Source organism: Puma concolor, chromosome C1 (genome assembly GCF_028749965.1).
Source record: "Puma concolor isolate L17-30 chromosome C1, mPumCon1.1.hap2, whole genome shotgun sequence".
In the NCBI taxonomy this organism is placed as follows: domain Eukaryota; kingdom Metazoa; phylum Chordata; class Mammalia; order Carnivora; family Felidae; genus Puma; species Puma concolor.
Window position 1 is genome coordinate 207,765,370 of NC_141674.1, and position 15,894 is coordinate 207,781,263.

At 41.2% G+C, this 15,894-nt stretch overlaps 1 protein-coding gene across 1 annotated transcript in view; it reads right to left on the reverse strand.

The window, feature by feature from the left end:
- The window catches only part of FARSB (phenylalanyl-tRNA synthetase subunit beta), a 73,057-nt gene that overhangs the window by 17,558 nt on the left and 39,605 nt on the right, over nt 1–15,894 (reverse strand). Inside the window, exon 16 of the mRNA XM_025912803.2 lies at nt 8,335–8,490. Within this exon, the coding sequence (XP_025768588.1) occupies nt 8,335–8,490 (156 nt within the window). The remainder of the gene's footprint in view (nt 1–8,334; nt 8,491–15,894) is intronic.

Consider the following 15,894-nt stretch of genomic DNA (forward strand, 5'->3'; position numbering starts at 1 on the left):
ACTGGACGACACCCAAAGCCTGACCTCTAATCGCTGATTTAGGAGAAGCTGGATCCACAGCTACTCATTTCTTACACCCACAAAGTACCTCTCCATGTGACAGGAAGACTTCTGTTACTAAAACCTTAACTTTAGCTATTCCTGGGGCGCCTGGGTGGCTCAGTCAGTTAAGCGTCTGACTCTTGGTTTCGGCTCAGGTCATGATCTCACAGTTTTGTGAGTTTGAGCCCTTCACTGGGCTCCAACCTGACAGCACAGAGCCTGCTTGGGATTCTCTCTCTCCCCCTCTCTCTCTGCCTCTTCCCCACTCACGCTGTGTATCTCTCAAAATAAGTAAACTTTAAAATGAAATAAAATCTTAGCTACTCCTAACACCATGGCACCAGAAAGAACAGCATGTGAAACAACACTGTACAGAGTGAGAATATCTACTCATAGTCACTACAGAATTCATGAACTTCCTGCTTCTCTAGAAAAATGGGTTTCAAACTTATTTTTTCAACAGGGACCCTTTGTTCAAATTTTACTTGGAAGTATACAACTACAATGGGTTTGTTGTTTTATGGGAACCCAGAAGACATTAAAAAAATTTTTTTTTAATGTTATTTTTGAGAGAGAGAGGGAGACAGCACACAAGGGGGGAAGGGGCAGAGAGAGAAGGAGACACAGAATCCCAAGCAGGCTCCAGGCTCTGAGTTGTCAGTACAGGGCCCGAGCCCAACGTGGGGCTCGAACTTATGAGCTGTGAGATCATGACCTGAGCTGAAGTCAGACACTTAACTGACTAAACCACCTAGGCGCACCCGAGAAGACATTTTTAAAAGCCACTCCTCTACAACATATTCCCTGGGAACGGGCGGACAATGTCTTCACTAGCTGTAAAAATGCCAACTGAAAATAAGTGCCAGTGGTTAGCAACAACACCTTCAAGGCAACAAGACACAAGTACGTCCATGAAATGAATATCCGTGAAGGTGGCCGGAATGAGACCACAGCCTATGCTGATAGGAGAAGGGGTCATCAAAATTGAATTCAAAAGCCAAAAGTCAAGGGATACAACAACAGAGAAAGAAAAAATGAGAATGGTTTTACTAAGAGTTAATTTTAAAATGACTCAAGAGGTTAGCATGAAACTTGATTCTATGATCTTACAGCTGGATAGCACTCAATTCTGCCAAGGAGTTCAGGCAAGTAGAAATTAAAATATAACTTGTAAGTTAGAATTCATTTTATCTTTGAGAAAAGAAAATCCCAAATATCAATGGTTTAAAGAACACAGAAGTTTGTTTTGTATCAAACACAGAATTACGTGCTCCAGGGAAGGAGGCCTTTATTCTGAATGGCCATGTGGACAGCTGACGGCTGCACAGCAGCCCTACCTAGGGATTTATTCAATATGTTTACCTTTTTATTAGCCACCCAGCCACCCACTCTTTTGATCTTCTGGATTGGCCACTCGGAGGGTTGGAATGTAGTTTGCCAGAACACATCATTCCCTAGGAACTCACAGGACGTTGTTCTCAACCAATACGCTGCAGCACACCCATGTGCCAAAACCAGGGTGCCACCAAAATGTAAAACTGTCTTACATGTACTGAGTAGTAAAAGTCACCCTAAAAATCCTCTAAACTTTCAGGATCTGGGCCCTTCACGCAAGCTAAAACTGAACTTCTTTCACGTGTCTTTGTATTTGGGCCACGGCGTGTTCTACAGAACAGTGGAGGCCAGGATCTAGTTAGGAAGCAGGAAAAAAAGGAGTATAAGGTGGCAAATAAAGACAAATGGCTGAAGTGAACTCCAAAGAATGCATTCAGTTACAGTCTGCATGCTCAACAAGGGGTGAAAACGAGCTCTTGGGGGCAGAAAGAGAGAGATGAAAAAAATCCTATAAATTACAGGGGTGCCTGGGTGGCTCGGCGGGTTGAGTGTCCGACCTCGGCACAGGTGGTGATCTCCCAGTTCGTGTGTTCGAGCCCATCAGGCTCACGGCTGTCAGCACGGAGCCCACTTCAGATCCTCTGTCCCCCTCTCTCTGCCCCTCCTCTGCTCGCACTCTATCAAAAATAAAACAAACATGAAAAAAAAAAAAAAACTACAATGGTCTGTGGCCCTGCAATGCTGAACCCAAACTGACCATCTTACGCCTCAGTATTCTGTCCCTCCCACTGGGTTGTCCTGGGCATCACGGGGGCAGCACCAACATGGAAGACAAAGCAGCCGTGAGCAAAGTCAGACGGTGCTACAAAACCATGGCCACAGACGGCCGGGACTCTGCCTGCCAGACTCCCTGTCGCTCGTGGAGCCACGCGGACGGGCGGCCTGCACGCACACGGGCTGCCATCAGCTGCCTGGAGGACGTGATTGTTCACATCCGTCGCCAGGAGCTTCCGTGCGGCTCAGGCTTCGACGATTAAATAAAAAGTGGCCATTCAGAAAGTCATTCAACACATCACTAATTACATCGTGTGCCAAAAAGAAAAAACAATAACCGGCCAGTTATTTTCTCTCAAGGAAAAGCTAAATTCACTAACAGTTAAGAAATTAGTTGCAGTTGTTTGACTTTTGCTGGAAAAAAAAATGCTTTAAATGACAAAATGTGATTGGCACATATAATTTGACACATAATTTACACAAGTAAATAAACATTAAAAGTTATTTAGTAGATACAGATTTTTTAATTTAACTTTTTAGTTATTTTTAACCCTGGGTTTTAAAGAGGTTTACACTTCTTTTTATGCACGAAGCATAGCTATACAGAGAGTACGTAGTATGTAGTGTATCTGTGGTGTCCATTTTCAGAGAGGGGCAATTAGAGAGAAAAAGTCTAAAACAGGTTTCGTAGGGGAAACAGAAACACTGTTAGGACATCTGTCAGGTGGGAAATGGAACTGAGTCATTCAAGTGAGATGTGGCGGGAGCACTCCAATTTGCCGAGTACTGAAACGTCAGGTAAGAACCAACCAACACGCACGCACACACGCGCGCACACACACACACACGCACACACGCAAAGTGAAAGGAACGTGAGTGGAGAGAACTTGGCCTGGTACATATGAGAGAGGGAGGCAGAAACACTCACTCAAGGGGCGCCTGGGTGGCGCAGTCGGTTAAGCGTCCGACTTCAGCCAGGTCACGATCTCACGGTCCGTGAGTTCGAGCCCCGCGTCAGGCTCTGGGCTGATGGCTCAGAGCCTGGAGCCTGTTTCCGATTCTGTGTCTCCCTCTCTCTCTGCCCCTCCCCCGTTCATGCTCTGTCTCTCTCTGTCCCAAAAATAAATAAAAAACGTTGAAACACTCACTCAAAACCACAGGGCCAAGTGAACCCCCCGATAACTGTGAAAGCTTCATAAACACCGCGGCCCACGGTACGCTGCGGCTCTCCGCGTGGGGATCACGGCTGCCGCCACATGGGTTTGAGTCTTTTAATCCCTTCCAAGAAGGTAACAAAAATTGTATTTGAAGGCTTTCCTCAAACACGAAAAAGCAGACGAGCAAAGGAACAAGGGCTGTTTTTACACAGAGTGCTAAGGTCAGGAAGCTTAAAAACGTCTAAACCCTTTTCCAAAAGAGAAAACTTGATGCCTTAACAGAGTGATGCCTTTGTTGGTGGCAACTAAATGTGGACACATCATACGGATCCCCTTCTACTCTGGTCTAGGACACTTGTGTAAGTCAAACCATAAACGTACACCGCTCCTTCAAAGGCTGTCCAACAGATACGCTTCCCACGTACTTGCAAGCTCGTGTTACACTGAAAGCCAGTGTGAAGATCAAGGGAACCTCACAGCTTCACCCGTGTATTTCAGCATCTGAAACCCTTCACAGGTGTCCTGAAAGAGGAAAAGGTCACGACCTACAGGTCAAGTCAATGATCATTAGGTGTCACTGGAACAGAAGGGATCTAAATAACCTCTGTAGCTACATATGGCGCAGGATTAAATGCACATATTACTTACAGTGATTTTTCATCTCACAAAATGAATTCTGAGCAGCATGAAAACTAGAATTGTTCAAAACTATATGTTGTAAAACCTGTCTCTCAGGGATCTTGTCTCAAGTTTAAACTGAGGTCTCCTGAAGAACTGTGAATAAAACCAAACTGAACCAGGTAACAAATAAAAGGGGGAAAAATACACACTAGAGTCAATGCAGCCAAACGCACACAAAGCCTGCCACCTCCTACAAGAAATAATTTTTGCCACTGATTTGCCCACTAACCACATAACTGTCCTAAACACAAAAACACTTGAGATTTTTTTTTTCTTGCCCAGAAGTGGTTTCTGAAAAAGGATAAATGCAGTTTGACATACATAATTTAGTTTGCAACCAACCACGAAAGGGAGAAGCTTGGCAGGGTGGGGGTGGGGGTGGGAGGAGGAGTAGGCATGTGTGTGTGTGTGTGTGTGTGTGTGTGTGTGTGTGTGTGTATATATCTCCATGCTGTAACAATCTGATCAAACGCCATTAAAACAGCTGAATCCTTCTGAAACCCTCAAAAGGCTCCACAGTCTGCTGCAAAGTTAAAGGTTCTTTTTCTCCTCCTCCCACTTAACTGACCTTACCCCATCATCACCTCAACGTTCTATTTCACCTTACGTTCCTAAGCGCAAAGGTGCTCGGCAAATGAAAACTCGGTAACACCCTGACTTCTAACTCTGGCTGCAGTCCTTCTGCAGAGACTCCTCAGGCTGCAGAGGGCTGTCGCCTTCATAATAAACAAGGTTACGCTGCAATGTCAACAGAACACTTTGGGGTCAGTGCAGCGATCCGTCAGTCAAGCTTCCAGATTTCTCTCACAGTGGACAGGGCCGCATTTCTCAGAGGGGAATCAAGTTTTGTTCCACTCATCACTACCACCAAACAGCACAGCACAGGAGGAACTCGGTGGTGCTCATTACCAAAGACAGAAGAAACCGGGTGTAACTGCCAATGGGCTGACATTAGCAGGAACCTCTGGTGAAGAGACTTAGCTCAATTATAAACGCAAAGTCACTAGGGATTTTTAATTATTAAAGAGTAAACCATATGCTAGAGTAACAGAAGACAACTCCGTAATCAAGAATGGCAGGAAATGGTAGTTCTTAATCTGTTTCTATTCTTTGACACTCTGAAGACCTTTTCCTTCCAGAAAAAGTTATATGCAAACTAACAATAAATTGGTAACAATGATGTAGCTAAACACACTCCCACTACCAAATTCCAGTGTTTACATAGCTACTTAGAAGATATATACGTATATCTATATGATACATATACAATATACATGTGAAGTTTTAGATGAATACCAGCTTTGCTCCGGACTTGTTTTGACAAACCACTTACTTTAAGTGTCGATTTCTTTAACCATAAAAAAAACGTCATTAATCAAAATAGACTTAGAAATGCCTATGAGAAATGAGAAACTATTATTTATAATGACAGTAATTCTCTTTGGTTTGATGGCTCTTACAGAAAGCACTCAGAAAAAAAGATGTGGCCAATGCTGGTGATAGGGGCAGGAGAAGTAAATACCCTGCTTTGTTTTTCTGTACCCCCCAAATAGCCAGTTTAGATATAATGAAACATGTACTGATCCAGGCCACCCATATGTATAAAGAAGTTGTACCAAAGCTTTTCAAATTTATAAATCTAGGACATTTCATAGATGTCAAAACTTTAAGACATTACAATATTCTACTATGAAAGCCTAAATAAATTTAAAAGGAAACAGAATATTGACTCTGTCCTCATCCTAAATCAAAACCATAGTAACAACTTGGTCTAAAAAAGTGAATGTCAAGACCTACAACCACATCAGAAGGTACAGCTTATGAAGGCATTTTCTAATTAAAAACAAAACACAACAGACATCTTTGCATTACGGAGATTAAGTACTAAGTATTACATATTTTAGCACCAAAAATAACAAAAGGATTTAAATACTATCCTAAGTTTAGAATTATAAAAATCTGACTTTTAAAAAGATCAACACAGATTCGCTTTTTCTATAAATGGTTCCAAGCAACACATACCATGATATTTTCCAAATGCTAAATGCTGTAGCTCCCTTTCAGAAGTGTCTTAAATCAGTCTTCTTGGAATGGCTATGGCCAACACTGAAGTTCAAGTTTTAAGTCAACACCCTCACTACTGTCGTATAGTGTATACTGTGATATGGAATCCACACTACACGACCTTCCAACCATTCTCTACCCCTTACTCTATGCCACCCAATCTCCATGCTGCTGCCAGATTAATCCCTCTCAAGTACAGGTCTAAATCATATCGCTTACTTGAAAAAAGAGAGAGAGAGAGAGAGAGAGAGAGAGAGAGAGAGAGAGAGAGAGAAGATGCTTCAGTATTTTTTCTCCTGATTAGCTAAAATCCCTAGCATTATTCTAGCATTCAGGACTCTCAAATATAGTCCTAAGCTTCTGCCTCACCCTACAGTCAAACCAAACTGCACTAGGCCATGTCTCCCATCGTATTTTGTCTTGGCTCATGTGGCTCGTCTTGCTTTCCTATTCCTTCCTTCACAGGCTCATCCAACTTCCCAGAAGCTCAGTAATGCTTTGGTGGATGCCCTCAGGTGCACAGTTTCCCCCTGTGGAAACCTCAAGGCTCCCGTCGGACGCAGTGGCCTGGTGTGAGAGCTGGAATGTAATGCTCTTCCGCCTACAGGTTCCAGGATAGTGGGGCCTGTCCTACTTACCCTTGTCATCTTGAAACCTGCCTCATGACTGGGAACTCAGATTCCTTCGAAAAATAAATGTCTAAGGAGATTACTGAGACCAGAGAAGCATCATATTAAAACGTCGGTTTATGGTTTATAGAAATATCATTAATATAAAAGTGTCCCATCCATAACAGATTATGTTCCAATTCACCATTTCAGTTCTTTGCCATCTTACAAGAAAAGAACATTAGGCCTCATATACATAGCATAATCTGTTTCAGAGAACGGATTTTTATCCATCCAGTTAATTTATTTTTGAAAGGAAGTTTCTGAGTCTTTAGAAGGTAAAGAAGATACCAGCTTTCAGGTTGCTATTAACTTGGTTGACCCTATCTTAAAGAACTCTAGAAGAGCAAACTGGTGAATGCATGAGTAAAGACACTGAGAAGGTGGGCAACTTGGGCCTGTGGAAGGAACACTGGGCGGCAGGAGCCCTGGGTTCTGCACGTGACGTGCAGCCCAGCTCATTCAACTTGTCTACGTCTGGTTCCTTCACTTGAGAAACAAGGGAATTGGATTTGCTGAACTCCAAGATCCAGTTCTAACATTCCACACTTCTAGAGGGATAACACATGACTTCCTGGGTAATTTCTAATGAGAAATGTGGCAGAAAACAGTAACTCCCTGCCATATTTAATCTCTCAATTTTGTGGGGGGAAAAAAAAAAAAAAGAAAACCAAAGAAGAAAAAAACTTCACAGATCAACCTAAAAAGGCCCACATGTTTCAGGGGTATTGCATTTTCAAAGAAATCTTCAAGTTAAAAAAAAAAAATTAAGACAAACCACCCACAAAAAAACAATCTATGAGGACTACGAAAAATAAATCTAAGAAAAACAAAAATATGCCCTCCAAAAGACCTCATATCACTCGTAACTGCTAAGTAACACTTTAAAAAAAAATGAATGTTCTGTTAGACATTTAAGATGCCTAACAGTTAAAAAAAACTGTCAGGCAGGCAGTAGGAAGGAGTGGCATAAAATATTTCCTTTCAAGTTGTTTCTGGATCGCTAGTCTAACAAAATAAACTCAGGTTCCAACTACAGGGAAACGAAATGTAAAAACTTCAGCGTCCCCAGCACAGTGAGAAGCCAGCACACCGGGATACGTGCTCCGTCCTGTTAGCCTAACTTAAACCCTCCAACAGATGTCGCTGCACGGGCTTTCATACAGGAGGATCCGTGTTCTTCCTCAGTCAACCTCACGACTTGATTAACGTGAAGCCTCTCAGGATAACTTTCCGGGTTTTTCTTTTGCCTTAAAGGCTTCAGACAGGCGGATTTGAATGTGAATCCTCAGTTTAGGGCCTCTCAGCTTCCAGTTTGGACTTCTGAGTTCAGAAGTGCCACCACGGTGCTGGTGGCTTGACTGTGTCAGTAACTAGGGGCTATCACACTCACCTGGAACAAAAGCACTTTACTAAAAGAGCTCTGCAGGTGTTTTCCTAAGATGCTGGAGGGAAGAGGAAATGTTTTCTAGAAAATACTAACAATTAATTGAAAATTGAACCTCTATTTCCCACCTCCCCACCCCAATCAAATTGAAAAAAACTATCAAAACACAGGACCTGGACTCTTCATTACATTATCGCTAACTCTGGATTCAGCTGATGAGTCTTACCTTCTGATGCCTTGATCACATATCCCCCTTTCTTCTCACCGGGAGGCACATTCAGGAGCTGCATAACTCTGTCAAGTAGCCCATGGATGATCTCAAATCCAGGATTCTTGTTGTAATAAACAGCACAGAGGTGCCTGTAGTTTCTTGCACCTACATCTGAAAAAATAAAAGAATTAGACACAAGGCCATGGTGACAATAACTTAAGAAACTCCTATGGGGCTAAAAAGCATCTTTATGAAATTTAGAGCTAAAGCAAATACTTAGAGTAAATTGGGGGGTGGGGTGGGGTGGGGAGACCGTAAGTTCAAAGAGTCAAAATTATATTGTTTAAAGCATATACAAGGACACCTGGGTGGCTCAGTCAGTTGAGCGTCCAATTCTTGATTTCGCTCAGGTCATGATCTCACGGTTTGTGAGTTCAAGCTCCACATCAGGCTCTACACTTTCAGTGCAGAGCCTGTTTGGGGTTCTCACTCTCTCCCCCTCTCTCTCTCTGCCCCTCCTCCACTTATGCTCTCGCTCTCTCTCAAAATAAATAAATAAACTTAAAAAAGTGTTTAAGAAAGCATATACATTGGTTGGAAAACTATGAAGCGATTGCTTCTCGGCCTTTTGGCTAAGATCAAGTGGAAAACTGAAGCGAAGAAGGGAGTAACTATCACAAAAGTTAGGACAGTGGTTGTTTTAAGTAAAGAGAAATGATAAGATGGGGAAGAGCCTTACAGGATGCTTGAGATACTGGCAATAAATATTCTATTTCTTAGTTTGGGTGGTTTATAATCTTTTCAAATCATATGTTACATAATATTCTTCACAATTAAAACATGAAAAAAAGCAATATAGGAAGACAAGAACAACACTGATGTAAATGTAAGCCAAAAAACTCTCCACACAGGAAACAGAATGAAGAGAAATATACCTAAATGCCAACAGAGATTCTATCTGGGCAGAGATCATGTTTTCCAAATTTCAGCTATTTTCCAACTGTTCCTTGATTATACATATTATTCTACTTTGAAAATCAGCATTTCCAAAATATTTTAAGAAAGATGTGCAGCAACCCAAATAAACCCTGACGGTGAGTGGATAAACAAAGTATGGTTCATCCATATAGTGGAATACTACTCAGCAATGAAAAGGAACAAACCATTAATAGATGTGACCACCTACATGAATCTCAAGGGCATTCTACTGAATGAAAGAAGCCAGTCTCAAAGGTCTACATACAAGGCCACTTATAGAACATTCTGGAAAAGGCAAAACTATAGCAACTGAGAACAGACAGTGATTGCCTGGGCTTAGATGTGGGGGAAAATGTAACTCCAATGGCACAATGTGGGGGGCTCTAGTGGCAACAGAGCTGTTTTGTGTCTTGTAGTCATGGTTACAAAGATATGAAACTTTATTAAAACTCCTTTTTAAAAAAAGTGCATGGCATATAGAGGTAAACTCAAATTCAACAGTGAGCATTTAACTTGAACAGATACATATTCACTTGTGGCCCTTTAATTCTGAAGGAGACTGCTGCTCTAACACAAACATCGAATGCTGACTTCATTTTGCTATTCAAATTAGGGACAGAGAAAAAATAAAACAATGTCTACCAGGGGGAAACCGAAAAATAATCTACTTTATATTCTCATGGAGTGAGCCAAAGTTCTTCCACAGATTTATTCCCATAGCCACGACTGACAAAATACAAAATGTCTTCTACCTTCCAGATATCCAAATAAAACCTGGGTATTTTAAGACACTATACGACTAAAGTAATATAAAAGTGAGCACATAAATGGGGTGAAAAGGAAAACTCACAACTGATTACTATGTGCCAGGTACTTATTAGTACCTATCATTCTTCTATAATCTTAATTTTCAAGACAGTCATGTACAGGGGGGTTTATTACCACTATAAAAGGGGACAGGAAAAGTCAGATGGAAAAACAAAGGCTCAGACAGATTTTACCCAAAATGTCAAGCAAACTGGCTGGAGCTAACTGAATCTTAATTTTCAAGACAGTCATGTACAGGGGGGTTTATTACCACTATAAAAGGGGACAGGAAAAGTCAGATGGAAAAACAAAGGCTCAGACAGATTTTACCCAAAATGTCAAGCAAACTGGCTGGAGCTAACTGTAATTAATTACATAGCTAATAAGCTATAAACCTAGGATATGACTGGGATGGTCTGGCTCTAAAACACAGGCTCTTTCAGGGTGCATGGGTGGCTCAGTCGATTAAGCATCCGACTTCAGTTCAGGTCATGATCTCGCAGTTTTTGAGTTCAGCCCCACACAGGGCTCTGTGCTGACAGCTCAGAGATTGGAGCCTGCTCCGGATTCTGTGTCTCCTCCTCTCTCTGCCCCTCCCCTGCTCATGCTCTCTGTCTCTCAATAATAAACGTTAAAATTTTTTTTTAAAACACAGGCTCTTTCTAGTAAACACTGCAAATGTTGAAGTCTCTGAAGGATTTAGAGATTTCTTAATCTCTGAAGCACTTAGATGAAAACAAATAACATACAAGCTTAATACCGTCAAAGATGTATGTTCTTAAAATGGTTTTAAGAGGACACGTTTTAGTATTCTCATGTGTTATTTGTCAGAAGTCCTTCAACTGAAGTTTCAAGCCATCAACAATATTGTAACTCATGGAAAGAAAGCGTATTCGAAGTGACACTTCTGACTAAATACAGTGAAGAAATGACCATTCTTGCCATGTAACACTTCTTAGTGCCCACTAGGTTCAAGGCACTCTAGTCTATGTATCCCTGGAGGGAGAAGGTCAAAGCCAGCACAGGGCCTGCACAGACTAAACCCTCAACAATTAATTTCTGAATAAATGAATAAAGCCCAGAAAGGGGACACACACACACACACACAGAGAACAGTTAAACGGGGCCAGGCCCAGACAGTGGGCCACATTCTAAGTCCGCACAGGAGCCAGCTGCTGGAGGAAAGGAGTTCTTCACTGTTGTCATTCTCTATCATTTCTATTTGTGAGAATAAAGGAATTTGGTATCTAAAAGCTATAATTGAAGGTGTAAGAATAAAAACTAGTATTAAGACCAGGCAGGCATAAAACCTCACTAAACCAACCACATGCATAAACTAAAATGAGGGGCTTGATTTCTCTGTCAGAACACACACACGCACACATACACCCGCATACTCCCTGAAGGGAAAACAATGCAATGAAACAGAACTAAATTATCCCTTTCATATTACTGACTTGCTCCTGGGTATCTCTGCCATGTGGTACCCATTTCTTAGTGTCACGTGCTTCCACTTTAACCCATAGACATGTATTCCAACTACTTTGTTGTTCCACTTTTGCTGGGAGAGAAGAGCCCAACAGTAATGCCAGCGTTCAGAGAGCTTAGCAACATAACCTGAAGCTTTGTTTTGGTAACCTCGGTGCCTTGGAATACCGCTTTCCTGATCTCCAAACCATGTAAAACTTAACTTTTCTGATAAGAGGAGCAACATCTGCTTTAAAGACTTCGAATTAAGAAAAAGCAGGTCGCGTGATTTTGATGATCAGAAGGATGAGCTTACAATAAAAATTACATGCCTTAAAATTATATTCTATTCAAGAAAGGTTTCAAGATGTTTGCATAACACACGTACACATACACACACAAATAAGCTATGTATTTTTAGATTCAATTTTGCAATATTTTTAAGAAAAGCCACAGATTTCTAGGGCCTTATACTAAACCCACTGTAAGAATTAAACTATTCAGATGGTCCCTCCAACTCCCGCCACTGACTGGCCTTTTCCTCCACATCTCCCCACTGCTACCACTCCCTCTGGACTTGCTTCCTCACATCTTGCTAAGATATTCCCTCTACTGTAGCCAAATTGAATTAAAGGAGGAAATGACCACATACTCGGTTCCACCCATTCCTCCCTGGAGAAACCGCCAGGTAGAGTAAAATTCCGTCTCCTAGTATTTTGCACCGAGGGACCCTCTTACATCACAGGAAGTTCCCTGACTACATGCCGCAAAATAAGAACTATTTAAATTTCATGCCAAAACAAGCGTTTGTTGGAAGTGCCTCAGTTCTTCATAACTCCATTAACAGACCTCTTGTGTTAGGCCATCAAACAATTCTGCTTCTTCAATGGGCCTGCCAAGTATGTCAGCCTAAATTACCAATGCATTTTGCAGACTTCAAAGTACTGCCTGGAGAGGCTGATCTAAACCACCCGAAAGAGGGAATGGCTGGCTACAATTCTAGAAGCTGAAAGAACATGCCAAATGATTTTTTTAAAAGGGGAGGAAAAAAAGTGGTACATGATGTCCCCCAGTAAAGAACTATTAGCTACAACTCAAATTATTCAAACAGGCTCCTGCTCAGTGTAGACCGTCTCTCACCACGGTACGAAAAATAAGAAGCAAATTACGGGTGTTAGGTTATTATATACGGACAGACTGTAAAAGGGCAGAGTCTTCAAGGGAACAATTCCGTCTCTATTCTCAGACTCACGTAAGGGCCCAAATACAGATGCTAGGAGAAAGCCTACTGAAAAACCAGAGGTCGACACTGAGCACTGAGATTAACAGTCTGGTCAAGGCAGAAAACAAAATGAAGCACCTTTGTTTTTACTCCATTCCACCCAATACATTTCTTTAATACTGGTACCCAAGAGACTGTAGTTAATGTGGCAAATTTTGCATATCTCCTGAAGCATGTCGATGTAATATTAAATGATTCACAAGAGCTACAAGAATTATGTGAAGACCTACACCTTAATACCTACCTAACATAAGAAAACAGGAACACTTACACACTGGTGTTAGGGCTGCAAGTTTATAAAAAAAATCTTTTTTTTTTTTTTTAAACGTTTATTTATTTTTGAGACACAGAGAGACAGAGCATGAACAGGGGAGGGGCAGAGAGAGAGGGAGACACAGAATCTGAAACAGGCCCCAGGCTCTGAGCAGTCAGCACAGAGCCCGACGCGGGGCTCAAAATCATGGACCGTGAGATCATGACCTGAGCTGAAGTCGGATGTTTAACCGACCGAGCCACCCAGGCGCCCCCAAAAAATCCTTTTTGGAAGACAATTTAAGACAGTAAAAATTTAAGGTGCATACCTATGGACTAATTCTATTTGTACAAATACATATTTGTATAAGGGTACAAGGATACTCATTACAACAGACATGTTAGCAAAAACCTGGTAGCAATCTAAATATTCACCTTAAGTCTGAACAAACTATAATACAGCCACACAATGGAATATCATATAGACATTAAAAAGAATGCAATGGACAGAATGTGTTCATAGGCAAAAGTACATGATAGGAAAAACATAATTCAATTTTTTAAACACTAGAAAGTATTTATATGTATCTATGGCTCTACAGAGAAATGTAAAACACATGGTTGCATATGCACAGGAAATATACAATAAGAGTGTGTGTGTGTGTGTGTGTGTGTGTGTGTGTGTATACATTGTAACACCGTATACACACAGACACACATAAAATTGTAAGAGTAGGATTAGGAAGAAGTTGGATATGTGTTTTGTTTTTTATTAAATATGAAAAATAAAATTGCTCTTAATATGTATTTGTGAAAGTTCTTAAAAATACTACAAATTTTAAAAAAAGAAACCTTAAGGGGCGCCTGGGTGGCTCAGTTGGTTGAGCATATGACTTCGGCTCAGGTCATGATTTTGTGGTTCACTAGTTCTAGCCCCATGTCGGGCTCTGGGCTGACAGCTTGGAGCCTGGAGCCTTCTGTGGATTCTGTGTCTCCCTCTCTCTCTCTGCTTGTACTCTGTCTCTCTCTCTCTCTCTCTCTCTCTCAAAAAAAAAAAAAAAACAAAACCCAAACAGAAACCTTAACAGCAATTTTCCTTAAAACTTCTATATTAACACACCAAAGTATGGATTTTTTTTTTCTTTTTTTAGATAATGCTGAAAGCCAAAACATAAATGTGAGGAGGAAAAAAAAATCTATGACCTTCTCAATGCATGCAGGAAAAAGTTATAACTGTGGGTTGCCTTTTAGTTAACATAAACCTGGAATAGATTTTTATCTATTAAAAAAATACAATATGCAATGCATGACAGAGCACATTATACTCACATTTGCAGATTTTAACTATGTGGAACCAAACACACTAAAATAACTTTCCATATTAAAAATGATGTTATTTACAGTTAAGATGCCATCATATAGGAGAATGATGCTACTTCAAATACTGTCAATGTCAATGTTCCTTACACCCATATTTTTTGAATTATTAATTGGAAATTCTACATGCCAAAAACATGAAGTAGTAAAATTAAATTAATCCAGACTGATGACATAAGCTTTCTTCAGAAAACCACATTCCACATGTGGATGCTAGATAATCTTCCATTATTTGATGGCTGCAGAATTAATGAACAATTTCTCAGAGCTCAAGTATTTCACAAGCTCATAATGAAAACGCCTTTATTGAGCTCTTTATCAAGCAAAGAGTTATAGAAAAAACTATAAATATCTGGCCGCCGTATTCAGTAGGTTACAATATAGACAGATCCACGAATGGTACAGAGGAAGCTGGAAAGAACAAACCAAATCATGGAACAGTGAATTAGTTATGTTCTACACAGCCTTGGTGGCCCAAGGAGGAAAAAAGAACAAGAATCTCATATAGTGTGATTAACGCTAAAAGAGATTCTGGATTTCCACATCTAAACAAGTCAGGGTCAGAAGATCATTCTGATTTAGAAAAACTACCGGAAGAGTGCAAAATTTTAGACACCACTTGAACATTCGGGGGAGGGGGTGGGGGGGGCAGAGAAAACACAGCTCGTACCAGGACTGTAACGATGCTCTGGAGAAAGTAGGAATGGTCTGAGCAAGAAGTGAATGAAAGCTTTGAGCGAGCATGCTTGCTCGGGCAAGAGAGGTCACCGGAGCCCTCCCAGTGTTCAAGGGCCTGTAAACCTGCTCCATCTACCATAATATTAAAACCCCAAAGTCTTCAAGTGCAGTAGCTCAAACTCAAGTGCGTGGCGACGTGATCATCAGGATTCTCCATAGATATGACTGAATCATGCTAAACCTAAGGCACCTTATACCCTTTACGAAGCCAAGCCAAGCCATCTTGCCGAGGCATGGTTTCTTTTAAACTCAGACTCAACCCAGCGATGTGTTCTCTACCGCCACTTCAGTGAGCTTCTAGGCATTTTGGCAGCTTCAGTGACCATCATGAAATAAACTGTGATGGCAGAACTCAATCTGCTTTTAATAAAAAGCCAGAATGTTGGGCTTTGCAAAATCCAATTGCTTTTCTGGGCATAAAGATTAGCCCAAGTTAATTCATAAGTAGGTCCTGGGCTCCTCTAAAGTAATTTACTCTTGGGGCGGCTGGGTGGCTGTCGGTTGAGCATCCAACTTTCGATTTCAGCTCAGGTCATGATGCCAGGGTTGTGGGATCGAGCTCCACGTCAGGCTCTGTGCTCAGAGTGGGGCCTGCTAGAGATTCTTGCTCTCTCACTGCCCCTCTCCCGTGCCTGCTCTCTCTCTCACTCTAAAAAAATAAAAAATTTAAAAAA